The sequence below is a fragment of the Protopterus annectens genome, chromosome 6.part0 (assembly GCF_019279795.1).
Source record: "Protopterus annectens isolate FY-2018-M chromosome 6.part0, PAN1.0, whole genome shotgun sequence".
Taxonomy (NCBI): Eukaryota; Metazoa; Chordata; order Ceratodontiformes; family Protopteridae; genus Protopterus; species Protopterus annectens.
This window is the reverse complement of record NC_056737.1, coordinates 1,659,811,093-1,659,830,813: the sequence shown is the minus strand read 5'-3', so window position 1 is coordinate 1,659,830,813 and position 19,721 is coordinate 1,659,811,093. Positions and strand designations below refer to the sequence as shown.

Below are 19,721 nucleotides of genomic sequence, written 5' to 3'. Positions count from 1 at the left end.
CCAAGTGCAACAGTTTTTTCGCTCTAATCCCTCCTCCAGGGGATTCCCCAAGAGACGCTCTGGTGCATGCTTGGCCTCCCGGTCTTCTTTATGCTTACCCCCCTTTGCCTCTGATGCTCCAAGTTCTTCAGAAAGCCTCTCAGTTGGGGTGCAGAATGATCCTCATTGCCCCATTCTGGCCTCGACAGATCTGGTTCCCTTACCTAAGGTCTCACTCGGTGAATCCACCTTGGATTCTAGATCCCATTCTGGATCTGATATCGCACCCATCGAACCTACCAACTCCAAATCTGGACAACCTGAAGCTGACTGCTTGGCTGCTCCAGTTCCACTCCTAATTAGGACTCCCGGTATCTTGTCCCCCGTTAAGGCCATCCTGGTGGCGGCTCATAAACCATCTACCAGGAAAGTTTACAGCAGTAAATGGAAATGATTCTCCATTTGGGCGGAGCGGCAAGGTCTAGATCCCTTTACCGTTCCCCTTCCTCTAGTGCTAGACTTCCTAACCACTCTTTTTAATGATGGTGCCAGTAGTTCCACAGTCAAAGTGCAGCTCGCGGCCATTTCTCATTATCATGTTGGTCATGACTCTGGACCTCTTATGTCTGCCAAATTGTGTAAAATCTTCCTAAAAGGCACCTTTCTCCTTAGACCCCCTATCAAGCAAGCGGTTCCTCCATGGGATCTTTCTTTGGTTCTTCAGGCCTTGACCGCTCCCCCCTTCGAACCTGCGGCCACAGTAGATCTTAAATTTTTATCCCTCAAGACTGCTTTTTTAGTAGCCATCACTTCGGCCAAAAGAGTCTCGGAACTTCAAGCCTTATCCATGAAGCCTCCTTACTTGATCTTCCATCCAGACCACGTATACCTCAGGACCAATCCCTCCTTTCTTCCTAAGGTAGCTTCAGAAGCAAACATTAATCAGTCCATTAACCTCCCTGTTTTCTTTCCTAAATATCAAAACAAGGGTGAATACAAGCTGCATTCCTTGGATGTTCACAGGCAGCTTCGTTTTTATCTTAACAGGACAGCTGGCCATAGGCAATCCGACCAGTTGTTCATTTCCTTTGCCAAATTCAATCTGGGTAAGCCAATTTCCAAAGTCTCCTTGTCGCGCTGGATTTCGCAATGTATCCTTTTAGCTTATCAGGCTTCTGGGAGGCCCGCACCGGAAGGAGTCCATGCCCATTCGACCTGGTCAGTTTCTACCTCAGCGGCCTTTAAGGCTAGGATTCCTCTGGATGACATTTGTTCAGCAGCCACTTGGGCTTCATCTCATACCTTTATTTCTCATTACAAGCTGGATATCACATCTAGAGGTAGAACATCCTTTGGCTCCGCTGTGCTCCGGAATATCCTTCCATGACGGCCGCCCAAGATTCAGGTAGCTGGGGACTCTGTCCCACAGGTTGCAGACAAATGAATCTCCTACTTCAGATTTAGAAGGTATGTACTTACCATAACATTCCATCTGAATAGGTGGATTCATTTGTCTGCAACCATCCCGCCCTCCTATCCCCCTGGCCTTGTCAGTTTCCTGCATATGACGTGTTACCCTTTCCAGGGTATTTTGATTCAGGGCAAACTCGATCTGAGGTCATGTAGGGAGAGCAGGGCATTATAGGTGAGGGGAGGAGCTAAGAGCTCGGATCCATAGCTGGATAATCATGCCGGTTCGGATCCAATATCGGATCCATAACCCACAGGTTGCAGACAAATGAATCCACCTACTCAGATGGAACGTTATGGTAAGTACATAACTTCTAATTATTATTGAAGCTGAGAATGCAAATGCTTCTGTTGCCCTACCCATAAAATCCCAACTTACTGTGTTGAATGCTGTCTCTGCATCACGGCTGACCAATAATCAGGGAATTTTCTTTCCTGCTGCTTTGTTCTATTAATGTTCTCTAATGTTTTCCTCCTCTGCACAAAACCACACTGATCCATATCTATTAATTTTGGCAACACCTTTGCCATTCTTTTAGCTAGTATAGAAAGAAACACTTAGTAATCAGAATACAAAATTGAAATAGGCGTATACTGAGCTGGGTCTGATGGGTCTTTGCAGTCTTTAGGTATTATAGCTGCCACAGCTTTCTTCCAGGATGTTGCTGTTTCAAATACTGTTAAGCAAAGCCTTCCAGATCTTTATTACTTTCTTCCCTCCTAGTTTCCAAACTTCCACCAGAATACCATTTATTCCTGGAGACTTTCCTGCAGATTGATTATATATCACCATTTTTGTCTCATCTCCTCCAGTCTTAACTATTAATTGTTAAGCCTCATCTGCCTCTAACCTTAAAATGCCTAAGTCTTCCATAAATATTTCCATTTGTGCTTTTTCTCAGTTTCCACATTCCTCTTCTTTCTATAAATTTTAATAAAATTTCAGAAATATTTCTAATACCTGTACAGTATTTTTGGTTATTTCTCTTGTTATAGGTTCCCTAAGTTTGGCAACAACCATTCCTACTTTCTGTTGCTTAAGTCATTGTTTTAAAAGTTTTTGTACTCTGGAGTTATTATCAAAAAACAGTTACTCAACAGCAATCTTTATAAACTTATGCATATTATCCAAATGCTCTATAATTTTCTCTTTACTACTCTGCATTTGTGTCTCTTATTGTTCTGTAAGATCTCCTTTATTCTGCAATACTTCAAAAAAATATTGATGCTTCTTAACCATATCTGTTTTCCTTTTATTTCTACTCTTTTTTAAACTCCGTTTTCATTTTATCCCACTCACTAGCTCTATCTTCTGAATAAATTTCTGTCTTCTCAAATAACATCCATTAACTATTTTCTTAAATTCTTCTCTTTTTAACGGGAAGGTGGGGAAGCACCAGTGTCTCATTTGTACTTCACCACCTGCATTTATATCTTAGTTGTTACTGGCGCATGATCTCAAATAGTTAATAGATGTATCCCAAAGCTTTGAATTAAATGCACATGTTCCTCTGAAATATAATTTCTGTGTAGCCTAGCTCAGTTATTGTACCTTGGGGAATAATATGTAAATTCTCTCCAAGTCCCTACTACTGAAATCATGTCTTTCATACCAAATATTTTTATAAATTTCTTCACAAATCTACTCTATTTTGTTATATTTTCTATTCTAGGTCCCCTGATACATCTTCACTATTGCAAATGAAGTTCCAGTCCACAGCTAGAAGTAATATTCCCATCTGAAAGCTGATTATTTCTCAGAAAAAAATGTTCTTCAGCTTGATAATAACAGTTTTAGGTGGAATATAAATACATAACAGCATACTCCTCCTTCCTTTCCAATAGCCCCTTACTACCACAAATCTACCATTACTATCTTTTTTTCCTATTCCATCGCTATTGTAGCTCCTCCAGAGATAAGTATAAATACTGGAGATTCAGCTGAATACCCATCCTAAAATCCTTTCTTCATCAAATTTTTACACTCACTTCTTTCCAAATGTGTCTCTTTGTAGCATTCAGCAGCTGCGTTTGTGGTTTCTCTGACCTTTTTTTATTTTATTTAGTTTTCAAGGATAGAATTTCAGCAGTTGCGTTTGTGGTTTCTCCATCCTTTTTTATTTTATTTCGTTTTCTCTGGTGCTTTTTGCTTCATTGGTTGATTTGGTGGTCTATTGTAGCATTGTTATTTGCACTCTGCATTTTTTAATAAAATTCAAAACTCTTACCCATTCACACTCCAAAATAATATGTTTAGTGCAGCCATTACAATCTGAAGTTATTATTCTCACCTAGTGTATAAGACAGTTTTTAAATGTCTATTTCCAGCTTTTGTATTACATGCACCCACTAATGTTTTGCAGGTTGATCCTTTATACACTTGTTTTTTATCTCCATTTGAACCTGTCCTATGTCACATTTTACAAGACTTTTTCCTTTAATGAAAACCCTCAAAAAAACCCTTGGACAGTCCTACAACTTACAAACAAAACTATTTACATCTTCACATAATGAAGTTTAACCCTCCTGATTGGAGCAATTATCACAAATTGACAACTGCATCCACAGGCATTAATATTGATGAACATGTCTATATGAAAAATTAACATCCAGTTATTGCAAATACTTTTGGGATCCCAAGAATTACAAAAGGCATAATTTGTCCCCCTTTAGGCCTACTGTTGATGGAAAAGATCAAAAACATTTTTTAATGCGAAATGTTGAGATTTTGAGATGAAAGATGGGTTGAATTATTTTAATTATATTTGTAAGGACTCATGGCAATTTTATCACACCTGAATAACACTGAGTTTACTGAACGGGTGGGTCTACTTTACATGAAAGGCAACTCAAATTTTCGACTTTCATATGGCCGAGACCATATGATTGACCATATAAAGTAAACAGCATAACACACACACACACAAAAAAAAACTAACTCTGTTTAGCAGGGGGCAAGCCACTCCTGCACCCTCCATATTCCCTGCTACTTAAATATACCAACTCCAAGATTGTACTACATTGTGGAAACGGGAAATCTTCCCTTTCTGCACTGTATGGAGATCTCCATTCAGATCAGCCGAGCTTTTAAAGGTTCAATCATATGGTCTCGGCCATATGAAAGTCGATCTTTTACAAGATCTACCATCTGAAGGGGACCCTACTGAACATATGGTAGTTGTAACTATTGATGTATATAATTTGTTTCCTGCTGTACCCTAAGAGGACAGTTTGTAATCGTTAGAGAGACAATTATTTAAATCTAACTAATATGACTGGGATCTTATTAATACTATGGTCACACTTATGAAAATTATTCTTAAAAACAATTTAATTTTTTTTGAAGGCCAATATTATAAACAAACTACAGGGGTAGATATGTTGTGGCTTGTGCCCCCATTTTTGCAAATTATGTGATGTCATTTTGGGAAACAGAGTATGTATTTAAGAGTGCATACAATAGGAGTATTAAATATTATATGAGATACCTGGATGACATATTTTTAGTAGGGACATATCCACTAGAAAAGTTAGAAGAACTTTTACACTATATAAATGAGACTGTGGACTTTTTAAACTTCACATACAATTATAGTCTTGAAAGGATTTCTTATTTAGATGTTTAGTTGCAAATAGATGTAGTGAATAATAGACTGATCACTAAGATTTACAGAAAGCCTACATTTTCAAATTCCTATTTAGATTACACCAGCTGGCATCATTATCAACAAAAAGATCTGTAGTAAAAGGATAATTAGTTCAAACAGCCTGGATGGTAACACAAGAAGAATATTTTGATGAGGAAGTTAATTTTACTTTGGATTTATTCAAAAAGAGAGGTTATCCTGATAGTTTGTTGAAAAATGTCAAGGATGAAGTGCTGTATAAAAGCCAGGATAGTACATTTCAGCCCATTTTGGTTAAACAGGTTCATAATGAGGTAGTACAAGTACAACAAAGTTCTACGGAGAATAGAAGTCTCTCCTTTATTTTTTTTCCAATATAATTTTTATTAATTTTCTGGATCAAGTAAAAGCACTTGAATAAGCATTGCAAGTTACAGGTGTAGATCCAATACAATTCCTAAACATAACCTAATCCACACGCAGTAACTAAATACATTATGTACAAACAGCGCTACTAAGATAAGAGGACAATAGATGCCATAAAAGATAAACATCTAAGATCATTTTAACCATGTATATAGAGAAGTCATATATAGTCAAAAGCAAAACAGACTGAATTTTAAATACTTTGCTGAGTACAAATACCCTGAAAAATAGTTCACCATTACTGGTTATACCTGATCTTCAAGGATGTGGTCAAATATAAGTTTCCAGAATTTCTGATAGTAGGTTTGCTTGCTTAAATTTCTAATAATACATTTTGAGAGCATATGCATTTAATTGCCATATTCCTAAACCCATTCCAAGATAGCTTGGGGCGATACAGCCAGTTTTTAGTTTTGTATAGTTTTACTAGTAAACATAGAGTAATTAGGACAGGATATTTCAATGTCAGGAGTTTGAGATCTGTAATATGGAGAACAGCAAGTTCCAAAGATAAGGTTGATTTTTGATACCCCATTTTTTCTAAGAGCACTTTTAAGAGAGCACGAAAGATTATGGGTGTGCTTGCAAAACCATAGGACATGTAAGAGGTCAGCTTAGGGATATGTATTGTTGTTGATCATTAACTGCGTGTAAATAAGTTTTTTGAATGGGGATAGCTTAATAGTGGAATCAATTGCTTTGAGTTTCTGTTCTTCTGTGAAATCATTGCCTTGTTGGTCCCAATACTTAGAGAATAACACTAAGAATTCATACCTTATTGCATTAATCAGTTTGTACGTATTTGACAGCTTTCTTTTCTTGCTAGAAAGACTTTCAATTATATCTGTTATTCTAGTTAAATCTCTTTCATTGATAGGTATTTCTGTGGTTAGAGATACTATCAGCTCTCTGATTTGACGCAATATAATAGTATATTTGTTATTTAGATTTAAGGTGGTATGTAGTTCATGCAATGTTTTCTCTCTATGTTTCTGAATATCCCACACCATACAGTCCTTAATTAATGGATATTCTAGGAGATTAAGTGATTTATTATTAATTTTGATATTGGGGTTCACATGGACAGGTTGTAAAAAGAGTATGGCTTTATCAAGTTTGAGGGATTTTATTAGATCATGAAAGGTTTTTGTTTTTTGCCTTAAAATATTGTTAACCTTAGTGTTCCTAGAGCTTATTGGGATTAGAAATGGGGAGGCTTTAGGGTTTATGCCATTGCCGATGACTGTACCAAATTCTTACCCACAATGGGGTCTAGATGTCCTCCTTAGGGCAAAACACTAAACTTGAGATAATTCTACTAGCACAAATAATCCAATAATATAGTTTAAAGTCTGGTAGGCTTAGCCCCCCTTTTTCTTTAGGGTAGGTTAATTTCAAATAACTTATTCTAACTGACTTAGGATACCAAATAAATTTGGCAAGCTCTTTATTAATTTTTTGGAAGAAAATTGTTTGGTATAACAAAATTTGAGGCAGTGAACTGATATAATAGTTTAGGTAAGATAGTCACCCTAATAATTGCTGCTTTAGACAACATGGAAAGCTTTACTTGTTGCCAGCTATGAAGGGCCTGGGTGATATTACTTCATATTTTATGTAGGATATTCTGGTACATAGATGCATTGGTGTGTTCGTATAATATCCCCAGATATTTGAAGGAGTAATCCACTTTGAAAGGAGGGTCCAAGAATAAATATTCCTTATGGTTTAATGATCAGAAAATCAGAAATTTGATTCACAGATGTATATGTATATGTATACATACGATGTTCAAGATATATAATTAAATCATCTGCAAAGACAGATAAGGTTACTTCAATATTCAGAAATCTGGGGATTGAGTGAAAGGTCTTTGGTGAGATGTAAAGAAAAAAGGGTTCAATGAAAAGACTGAATAGGTAGGGGGAAGAAGTCTCTCCTTTATACTGACCTTCAATAAAGACTGTCATATGATACGTGCCATTAGGAAGAAAAAATGGATTATGTATGGACAAAGTCGTGATAAATAAATTAGGGGATAAACCTAAATTTATTTTTGAGAGAGACCAGTCTTTTAAGAACATTTTAAGAAACAATGACTGGAAAGAATATGGCATGAGCAGATTAAAAGGAAAGCAAATGGGAAATTCTAAATGTAGTATGTGTAATCAATGTCCACATTTATTGACAACAAATGAGAAGTTTAGGTTAAGTGACAACAATATATTTATAAACAGACATTATAATTGTCAGTGAAAATGTGGTTTATTTAGTGAAATGTTTAAAATGTACTGTATTTTATATCGGAAAAACGTCTAGATAGTTAAGAGAGAGGATATATGAACATCTACTGGACATTAAAAAGAATAAAAAATGAATGCTTTGTATAGGCATTTTAATACATATAAAGATCATGTTTTTGGTAATCCAGCAAGTTATTCCTGACCTACAGGGTAGGATATTACATACACATGAGCATTTGGACATTTGCAAAATTAAATGGCAACTGTGTTTAAATGCTACTATGACCCCAGGATTAAATGAGAATATTACCATTTATTGTATTTTAAAATTTAAAAAAAAATTATCCTGGTGTATAATATATCTGTGACTTTGTGGTTGTTATTGAAAATACGGAAGTAATGACGCAATTAAGTTTTTAAATTGATAATTAATTGGTTATTTAAGCTCATTGGTTAATATTTTTTTTTCTTTTACATGAATTATATTTAACGGGCAATGTTGCTGCAAATTGTCAGTTCTGAAGAAGTTCCTGTCTAGTGTTGGGACAAAACTGTTTTACCTTTGCGGAGGAGTAAAGCAGATTCTTGGTTTTATCCTTTGGTTGGCTATATTTTTGTTTTCTTCAGTTTAGTCCTTTTATCTGGATAACAATATGAGAAACTCAAGGACAAGTTGAGAGGCATAAACGGCAAGCAGAAATTAAGCGTGTTTACCTTCTACCAGTGTTCTTTACTAGTATATAGTGCCTTTGTTGTTGTTACAACTTAGAGTGAGACCTGGTCTTAAAAGTGCTTGGGGGTGCTTAATACTTGTTAAGCACCCCCAAGTGAAGTTACAGTTGGGTCTCATCATAGGGAAGCTATTAACTAGTTTATCTTTTTCCCATATCAGAGTGTGATTGTTGCTCTTTTTGCACTCATGCCATATATTGTATACATTCACACACACACACACACACACACAGAGGAATATGCGTGTGTGTGTGTGTGTGTGTGTGTGTGTGTGTGTGTGTGTGTCTCTCTCTTTTATATATATATATATATATATATATATATATATATATATATAGATATACATACATATATATATATATATATATATATATATATATATATATATATGTACACACACACACACACACACACACACACACAGTTATCATTTGTGCACATACAAATACATAATTCCACACCATACCCATTATGTGACAGGTAAGCATACTTACTTCTGTTAGCTGTATCCATATATGAGGCTTCAGACATTCTCATTCCTGACTTAGCTACCACATAAATTCGATTTTCCTAAACGTAAATGAGAATCATTATTTCAAACAATAATAATCCATTCTCCTTAACCAGTTACTGGCAACATTCCACTTATTGAGTACAAAGTCCCAATCTCAGAAAATGACTAGTACTGCAGATGACAGTTTAATCCAACTAAACTGAGAAGGGACACAGACAACAGCCTGCCTTTTTTGTTGTGCTTTCAAATACAGCTGCATCTGTGGTAAATCAATGCATTGGGAAAAAAATAATACTTCATACTTAATTCTTCTATAACAATCTGTAGTGCAAAATGTGTGACTGCCCTTCACTTCTAATTAGCGATCAGAGTGCAGTATATGACAACACATTAACAACTGCTGTCCAATCACTGATCAGTACAGACATGGCAGGCACAGACATTCACAGGAATACGTCACATGAAGCTTCATTTTGTGTGGCAGAATTTAACAACCAAGGCCGATCTTAGAACAGTTGGACCTATATGGACCTCAAGGGCCCCTCTCTGTAAGAGGCCCCACTCTAGGCTATGACAGGGTCATTACGCCTTATGTGACCTACAAAACAGTACAGAAAAGTGCAAGACATTTTCCTACTAGTTGTCCTGCTTTAGCAGTAGCTATGAGCCCTGTTGGCAGAGGAGCAGATTATATTTCCTATCAAGTCATGGACTAATAGCCAGTCGAGTAATACTAAAACTGCAGGATCACACCACTTGTATGGCAGACAGTGCTACTTGCTCATACTCTCATAGTAGTCGGTAGCTGCTGCTGAGGTTTTATTAACCATCTGCTCTTGTTTATCACTGCATTCACTGTCACAGAAGACAATAAGACCAGGTTCAGTCTGAAGACTGACAATGGCACTATGTTACTTTTACTTCTCTTGTTAATGAGGGATCATCTGGCTAACTGTCTGCTAATGAATGTCATCATGACAAAACGTGGATAGTCAGCCTCAGGCAGCATGAAAACAAACCCAAGCAAACACAAAAAGAAAAAAAGGACAGATAAAGTGGTATGGAGCTCCTTTTGATCACCAAGACTTGTGACAGAATCTTACCAGTTCAGCAGCATGGCAAAGAAACACTTGCTGCAGTTGCAGACAGGAGTAAAATAATTCCAGGCAAGTGAAACAGTAGGTGTGTATGTTCAGTAAAGGGAAAGCAGGAGGCAGGGATAGATACAAAAAATACTTCCATTGACAAAAACAGGCAAAACAGAACAGAACAAATGCTGTTTGACTCATCATTGGTTTTGAACACTGGAGGGATCCATCCAAGCATCCCAAGCTAGATCTGGAGTGTCTGTATGGAGATCCTAAGTGGGTATGGGTGGGCAGAAGGGTAACTTGGATTCAGTTAAATGAGAAAGACCCACCACTGCAACTCTTTCTTTCAAAAGGGCAGGAGCGGTATTTAGAAGTCCAATGGGTGAAAGTGTTAAGACCAAAAGGATTTCAAGTACAATTGGATCTTTCCCATGTGTGGGTCTGGTGAATTGCACCATGGATATAGTGTATGCCATGTAACCCAGAGTTGTAAGGATTTCTCTTGCAGAGGTTGACTCCAGGAGAAGCAAGGACTAGACGTAGGTGGGGAGGGATTGGACTTTCTTCAGAGGGAGAAAGGCCATTATTGAAAGGGCATTCAGCCTGCAATCTAAAACTATACACTGGGAAGGGGGCAGAAAGGACTTCTTGAGTTTGAGAGTGAAACCCAGTCTTTCCAGAGGAGACATTATCAAGCTGAGGTGCAACCACATAGTGTCCTGGGATGATACCTGGATAACAAGATCATCCAGGTAGGGAAATATCTGTATTCCTTAGGTTCTGCAAAAGGCTACAGCTGGTGTGAGAAACTTTGAAAATACCCTAGGAGCAAGAGATAGACCAAAGGGTAAAGCAGAGAACTGAAAGTACAATGAAAAAACAGAGAGCACGATGAATTTCCTGCAGGTGGGATGAATAGGGATATCCAAGCAAGCATCCTTTAAGTCTAAGAACACTAGAAAAGTTTGTGAAAAGATAAATGGAAGTATAGAGTTTGAAAGGACACCATCTTGAAAATGAAACTTTCAGAAAGGTTTTGAGGTGAAACAGGTCGACTATGAGTTTCCAACTACACTCCTTCCCAAAGATCAGGAAGTCTTAAATAAAAACCTTTTCTTAGGCCTAGTGGGAAAACAAATTCTATAGTCCCCCTGGGAGAAAAGGTCCTGGATGAGGGGAGGTATGCGGTGAGCCTAGTTGGTTGGTGGGGGTGGGATAGACCTTGAACAGGGCACTTCCCTCCAGGATATTTTTTCACCATATTAGATGATGAACAAGACCCATACATCTGAATTGATAGATTCCAGAGCTGGGAGAGACATAGTGAGGCTTTTAGACAAGGGAAGTTTTAGACTATGGAGGAAGAAGATAGTCAGACAATGGCAGGTTCATCCAGAAAAGGACTTTTCCAGATTTAATCTCTCTGGTAAGTTTCTCCTGAAATCTTTTCTTGTGCTGTTTTCTGCCCTGTTGGAGTGGGGCTTTTTCTCCCTAAGGAAAAAGGAAGTGGCTTGGAAGGACAATTCCTTTGATACCTGGGGAATGATGTGAAAAACTTCTGTTTGAAATCCTGCATTATTTTTCCATTCCCCTGCAGAATCCTGAAAGGTTTGGCTGCAGTAGGGACAAAGAAAAAGTCCCTATGAAGGGGGGAATATAGTAGCTAGGACTTGATACCTTTAGGGAGGAACTGAAGGCAGAGCCAAGTAAATCTGTGGATATCAGAGAAATGGCTGCAGCCCTGGAGGAAGGCTCTATACCATCATAGTTGCATTTAACGGAATGGGTGACTACTTGAGGTACCCTGACTGAGCAATGACACAGCCTGTGCCTTTTGCTTGGAGCCTGTTAAATTAGCCACGGTTTTATTTAACTCTCCTAGAATAGAGAAAAGGTATTTTGTCATCTGAATTTGATAATTTAGGGAGCTAAAAGCCAAAGGTGGCAGAGGTGTAGAGTTTTTTTTCCATACCAGTCCATGGCCCTGCTGTCTCTATTTGATGGCTATGCATCAGCTGCAGGTAAAAGCTTAGTGGGTTAATCAGTGGAGACAGAAAAAATAGAAAGTTCCACTACCAGGGTTTTTGTAGAAAAACTCCATGCCCTTAGGGACATTACAAAACCCATCAGATGTTTTAGGAGCTGGAGACTGATAATCAGGGGAAGACGTAGTAGTGGATGAAAAAGCTGCTGGGAAGGCTTCTAGGACTGGGGGACAGAGGTGGGCTTAGGAGCCCCTACCTCAAAAAATCATAATATATATTTTTATGTACATTAGTGACTTGTCTGGATTCCCACTGAAAATACTGCATCATCTTAGTGATAATCTCCCCAAAGGAAATTTCTTCTATGGGGGCGTGAAAGGACAAGGTGTCTTCATCATCTGAAGCAAGCTGTCCAGAAGAATTAATCTGGGATGAGTATGATAAGGAATCTTCATCTAAATCAAATCCATCCTCCTCCTCAGATGAATATTCATGTTGCCCCTTTAGAGAAGTGTGGGGGGTGGTGACATGTGAAGGAATGGAAAGCAAGGAAGGAAAAGGGCTTCAGAGACAAAATGGCCTTGTACAGGCCTTTTGAGAATTCAAGCCATTCATTTTCCTAAGATGGTCAAGCAGGAGAAGCATGTTTTGATTTTTGTTTCTTTTTCTTAGGCTGGATGTCAGTTATAACAAAGCACGGTAGTTCACAACAGTGCCAGACCTTGATTAAAGTGCCCAGTACTACTTCCCTAACAAGGATTTGAGATATACCCTCTGGTCCCTCTGAGACAATCACCTTAGGTTTCCCCTCCTCTACCATCACAGTAGGCTCAGTCTAGTCAAATGAGTGGGAAGTAAGAACCATACCAGCATCAGGCGGGATCACAGTAGTGGCCGTCTGAAAAGAGTCAAATGTACCATGGATTCCTTTAGTATTTCAGCAAGAACATCTGAATCAGACTGTGCAGATGAAGATTCAGGTCTTGTTTTCTTGATATTCTTTTTGGTTGTGAGTCAGATGCTCAAAGCAGAGGGTTATGCCATTTTGCTTTGTGCAAGGCACTTCAGAAGGTGGGTCTCCAAATAAGTATTTAAGGAGAAAAATCTGGTTCAAAAAGTTTTTGGTACAAACAACTAGCAGACTGAACAATTTCTGTAAATGTGCTCACCCCCTAAACAAAACAGACAATGGAAGAGGAGGCCATTATAAGGGATCTGTCTACCACCATCACACTTCCCTTATTAGCTGACATGAGCTAATCATATGTACAAAAAACAAGAATAAAGAAAGTTCACCAACAGGGTACTTATCTGAATAAGTCTAAACAGTGGTAGCAGTAACAACAATGAAGTGCTCAGACCAAAGGGAATGAAGATCCTGAGTGCAGACTGGAGCCAAGATAGTTTGAGGGTGTCGTGCTCATATGTCTGCTTATGTACCCTATATGTGCATCAGAAAGGTTTTGGCTTTGGTACGCCAGCTGGATGTCAGTTTACCTACAGCAGGATAACCCATTAGTACTGGAATACTGCAAAAGTGATCCAAGGAAGGACATTAATAGATTTGCTGGAGAATTCATTCTCTGTCATCAATCCTCCCTCCATCCCCCTTGTTTGCGTAGTGGAAAATGTACTGACAATAGTATTTTTGTTACTTTTCTTTTACTTCAGTCAGAAAATTGCAAAAGGAGGAGGAAGATGCAGGGTATCATGAGAAGGGGAGGTGCAAAGGAAGCCTTGGAAAGTTATATCCACTGACCTGCAGAACCAGTTTTGCATAGCACATTAAGTACTGCAGGCAATAAAAAAACAGAAATCTCCTCATGCTCAGCTCAATTTTTAAATCATTACATTCAGGGTTAAAACCTTGACAAAATATATAAAACAAAATAAAGAAAGTGTTACTCCATCAAACTTTTTTTAAGAACTCCATCTCCTACTGACTGACTCTTTCAAATGTCTGCTTTCTCTTCTTGTTACACCTCATACTTTTTAACAAGCTCTAACGTCACTTTTGTCCTCTTTCTGTCTTTTAGAAAGGAAATAAAAAAATGTCCCTTATCATACTAGGCTTCTAGCATATCCTCTTCCAGCATTACAACAGTGTTTGTAATACTCATATTAACAGCATTTTCATCATGTAAAGGGCAGTCAAGGCCAGCATGGCCACTTGTATTGCATGCATTACAAACAGGGATGCATTTTTTTCAAGTCCATTCTCTCCACAAACATTACATCTGTTTTTAGATCATGAGCTCATTAACTTCCCCTTCTCCTACTGTGATAGCATGCCTTAGATTGTCCTTAGTAACTGACAATGCCACAAGACTGTCCTACATGCAAAACATTTGGTATGTGCACCAAATGATAGCCATCTGTCTTTAAATTGACAAAACATACCCATTCTCCAGTCCTTATTCCAATTGTATCAATTTAATTACAGTCTCACTATACTCCAACACACATTTTATATTCACTGACTGAATATAAGCATTTCTAAGTCCCTTAAACAATCTTCGTATAGGTTCATAAGTTCATAAGTTCACAGAAGGTTACTAGGCTAACGGGCCTAGAGCCCTTACAAGCCTAGCCATATATATCCTAAATTGCCCCAGCTGTTGGTGGTTAGATGAGTGAAGTTCACACAGGTTAAGGGTCTATGGTAATTTTCAGTCCATATATTTCTAGTTAATCAATGTATATTGATCAGATCAGACAATAGTAGTAGAAGTAGCGAACATAAACTCGTCAAGTCAAAAAGTAATAATAGAAAATATATATTTCTACAGCATTACTAAGTATTCGAAAGTAATCCAAGCAAGGCAGGCAGTCTGTTTCCAGTCGAAAATCCTTTATTAAGTACACAGACAAGCGATCCAAGTAAAACAAAACTAGAGTAATAATTTCCTCACAAGCTTTCTAAATATATATATACTTTTTATCAGGCATGGGAGTGGTTTATTGTGCTGTAAAACAAAGTGTTATTGGTACACATGTTAAATTCACATCCCTTCCCCCATCAGTGTGACATTCGAGCTGGTCCTGCCCTACCTAGTAGCTGTCATAATAATATATAGCCCTAATCAACATTAATGGTACATCTTATTTAACCAAATTATTAAGTAGATTATTAAGTCTGTGATTTTATACAAGGCAATATACTACATGGCTGGAAATATATCAACCTTAGTTCATTTTGCGTTCAAAAATTATATATAAATATATACATATACATTTTGCATGTAAAAATCAGTTTCTATTTTCATAACCTATTGTTAACAAAGATCGCTTTCGTCCTTCTAAACTTCTTCAGGTCTGTGTATAAGAACCCTAAAAACCTATATAACTGTATAATTAGTTAGTATTGTTATTACCATCATTTTGAATAAAGTAGAAAAAAGAGAACCAGAAAAAAATAAAAATAAAAAAAAATATATGTATGATGATGGAAACAAAATATACACTTAAATTTCAAATGATTTAAAATGGTATTCAAAACCAATTTGTAGAAAAAAATAAAATAAAATGCAATTAGTCATGTAAACAATGTGGCAATTTTCTAAGTTCCAGTGCACTTTTAATTGAACAGTAGTAGTTTAGTCCAGGCTTTCTAAAAGAGTTCAGCTTTAATTGCCACATGAGTTCATGTTTCTCCAGAATATTCGGGATGTCTCCTTCAAGATCACCCATGTCTATGCGATCCAGGATCTGGAACTTAAAACCTGTGTGTCTTTTATGAAGAGAAAGGTGTCTGGCTAGTGCATTATTTTTACATCCAGAGCAGATTTCTGACAGATGACATGAAATCCTTCGCTTGAGTTTATTTACAGCTTTGCCCACATAGAATGCATCACATTCATTGCACTGTGCTTGTAAATTACTTTTTTAGTGTTACAGTCACTCCCTGCACTGGTTTTAATGATCCTCTTTAAATAAGGGCAATAAAAACTATCACCTTGCTGTATAAATATACAAAATGTACAATTAGCTTCACATCTTTCAGTGCTTTTCTCACATGGTCTAGGTTTAAATTCAACAAAACTTCTAATATTCCTGGCCTTCCTATAAACAAATGATGGGGCTTCACCTAAGATGTTAATCAGAAAAGGGTTTCCTGTGACAATGTCCCAGTTTTGTTCAATAATATTTTTGATACTGTGATAATCAAAAGTGTATGTCAGGATACAGCTATTTTTGCATTTGTTATTCTCTGTGGAATTACTTAACATTTTTCTACTGGGGAGGTTGAGTGAAGGTGCTTCAGTCCTTTTCAGTTCTATAATGGGTTCCAGGATGTTTTTTAACATCTGACTTTCATAGCCTCTCACTAGAAAATCATTCTCTAAGTTGTTCAGGTTTCTCAAAAATGGTTCCATCTCTGTGGTAATTCGAGCTAATCTATAGCCTTGGGATTTCACTACATTATACCTGTTTTTTGTAGGATGTAGACTTTTACTGTGGAGTAATAAGTTAACCCTCGTTGGTTTTCTGAATAGATCAGTGGTGATTCTGTTATTGTTGGTGTCCTTGGAAATCTGCATATCTAAGAACATATATTTTTTTTATTTTTATTTTTTTCTGGTTCTCTTTTTTCCACTTTATTCAAAATGATGGTAATAACAATACTAACTAATTATACAATTATATAGGTTTTTAGGGTTCTTGTACACAGACCTGAAGAAGTCTAGAAGGACAAAAGCGATCTTTGTTAACAATAGGTTATAAAAATAGAAAATGATTTTTACATTTTTACATGCAAAATGTATATGTATATATTTATATATAGTTTTTGTTCGCAAAATGAACTAAGGCTGATATATTTCCAGCCATGTAGTATATTGTCTTGTATAAAATCACAGACTTAATAATCTACTTAATAATTTGGTTAAATAAGATGTACCTTTAAAGTACATTAGGGCTATATATTATTATGACAGCTACTAGGCAGGGCAGGACCAGCTCGAATGTCACACTGATGGGGGAAGGGATGTGAATTTAACGTGTACCAATAACACTTTGTTTTACAGCACAATAAACTACTCCTATGCCTGATAAAAAGTATATATATATTTAGAAAGCTTGTGAGGAAATTATTACTCTATTTTTGTTTTACTTGGATCGCTTGTCTGTGTACTTAATAAAGGATTTTCGACTGGAAACAGACTGCCTGCCTTGCTTGGATTACTTTCGAATACTTAGTAATGCTGTAGAATTATATATTTTCTATTATTACTTTTTGACTTGATGAGTTTACGTTCGCTACTTCTACTACTATTGTCTGATCTGATTAATATACAGTGATTAACTAGAAATATATGGACTGAAAATCTTCCACACAGAGAAGTTTCTTACACTGTTTTGTTTTTAGACCCACTACACTTTAGTGGGTTGTTTGGAGACTTCGGGGATACCATGGAGATTACTTGTTTTTTGGTCTATGGTAATTAATACCAACTGCCTCTGTCCATGAGGGACATGGGCACCAGCCCAGGAGTAAATCTGTGGTCACCCATCCATTGATCTAGGTTGCATTTAAAAAGGGTCAGGGAGGGGCTCTGTTTCACATGAACTGAAAGCTTGTCCCAAAGAAGTGGCAGTATCTGGGAGATGCATCTATCTCTCCAGCATGATTTGTTCATGTCACAGGTTAGGTTAAGATCCCTGGAGTGAGTGATCCTTGTGCAGTTTGATATACGAATATGCAGCATCTCCATTATGGCCGGGTCAGAGACTGCACTGTAAGCCAGGCACGGATCACCCCTTATCAGCCTGTAGGAGACAGAATACAGTGACAGGGCTTTCAGTCTTTCTGCACAGGGCTTGTTTTGTATACCCTGTATTTTCTTAATGAGAAACCTGTGTGGTCTCTCCAGCTGTTGCAGGTGAATGGTGAGGTACATGCAAAAGGGAGCACTGTATTCAATTATTGGTCAGATAAGAGCCGAGTATAATGGAATTATAACATCCTTAGATATATATGCGATGCTTTACGTACGAGATGTATCACACAGAAGGATTTCCTTAGCACTATGGAAATGTGGTGGTCAAAGTTCAGATCGCTATCAACCAATGTACCCAGATCATATACCACTACACTTAGTGGGCTGCTGTCTATAATGTAATTAGCAGGGATGTCAGCTTTCCCAAAGGGAATAATAATGCATTTTGTTGCATTTAGATTTAATAAGTGGCTTTGGAACCAACCATTTGTCAGCAGTAACCTTTTCTGCAGTATATTAACATCACTGGGGACTCTGTGATTGCTCACAATTTGAAATCATCAGCAAAATTGGTCAACCACAGGCTGTCCACATTTGCCTGGACTTCTGAAAAATAAATTCCAAACACTAAACTTGGGGCCAGCACAGAAATCCATGGTATGTCACAGGTGACTGGTCTTTTGCTAGAGGTTAATTCACCCATGTTTTCAGTATGTGTCCTGTTGGTGAGCAAACTGGCTACCCATCTAATGAACTAGGGTTTAATTCACTGCTGGGAGAGTTTCTCTATAATACCTGAGTGAGGGAATGTGTCAAATGCCTTGGCTAAGTCAAGGTGGGTGGTATGCATTGTCTTTCCCTCGTCCAGGGACTTGGTGACTTTTTTGAAAACGTCAACCAGGTTTAACAAGCATGCATCTGAACTTGGATGAGTCCAGAGTTTAGAGTTTACCCATGTCCTTGTTGATAAGCTCCATGATGATTCTCTCCATGGCCTTGCAGATAAGGTTAGTCAAGCTTATTGGGCTATAATTCCCAGGGTCAGCTGATGGTCCACCTTTGTGCAAAGGGTTACTTGTTGCTGTCCTCCATTCTACCGGAACATAGCCAGTTCACAGGCTGTGGTTAAATAGGGATCCAAATGGGGCAGCTAGGTCATGTTTTAAGTTGTTTAAAATGCAACCTGGGATATTATCTGGTCCACTGATGCCATGTTTATGGCCTTGCAGAGTGCAGAAATGACCTGCACTCTTGAAATAATAGTCTGAGGAATTGTGGCAGGTATACTTTCGGTAATGCCCAGTGAGGTCGGAGAGAGGGTGAAGTTTTCTCCACTTCTGTCAAGTATCAGGTTGGCTATTATCTCCAGTTGAGTATGGGTGGTGCCATCCACAACCAGTTCAGTGCATAGATTTTACATTTCAGATGTAGTTAAAGAATTCCTTGTGATTATCCTTAGCTAGGGAGGCTATTTTTGCTTCAAAAGTAGCTTTAGAGGACTTGACAACATCTCTAATTTGTTTGTTTACACTAGAGAGGGATTTCTTCCTCTGCTGAGCCAGTTCCCTCTTGTTCTTGGGCATTAGTTTATTTCTCTTGTTGTATAGCCTAGTTATGCTAGGGGTCCACCAGGGTGGCTTGTTTTTTCGGCAAGACCTGGTTTTAATCCACTCAGGTACAGCCAATTTTGTACAACTGCATAGGTGGTTGTACAGGGGATTTGTGTACACCTCTGCATAGGACTACATGTTATCTGTGTTTGAGGGGGCTTTGAAACTTCTTATACCATCACTTAGCAGGAAGTAATTTTGGAAAAATTCTTAAGCATTTTTGAGCTTGACAGAGTATCTGGCCTTATAATTACATTGAACAAGACTGATTTATGGTCCGAACTAACAGGGAGGCTATCGCATGGTGGGGGGATGCTCCCATATG

General features: G+C 37.7%; 1 protein-coding gene across 1 annotated transcript in view; it reads right to left on the bottom strand.

The window, feature by feature from the left end:
• Positions 1 to 19,721, bottom strand: part of PLEKHH2 (pleckstrin homology, MyTH4 and FERM domain containing H2) — a 1,501,506-nt gene that overhangs the window by 812,755 nt on the left and 669,030 nt on the right. Inside the window, exon 8 of the mRNA XM_044075068.1 lies at positions 8,971 to 9,046. Coding sequence (XP_043931003.1) covers positions 8,971 to 9,046 — 76 coding nt within the window. The remainder of the gene's footprint in view (positions 1 to 8,970; positions 9,047 to 19,721) is intronic.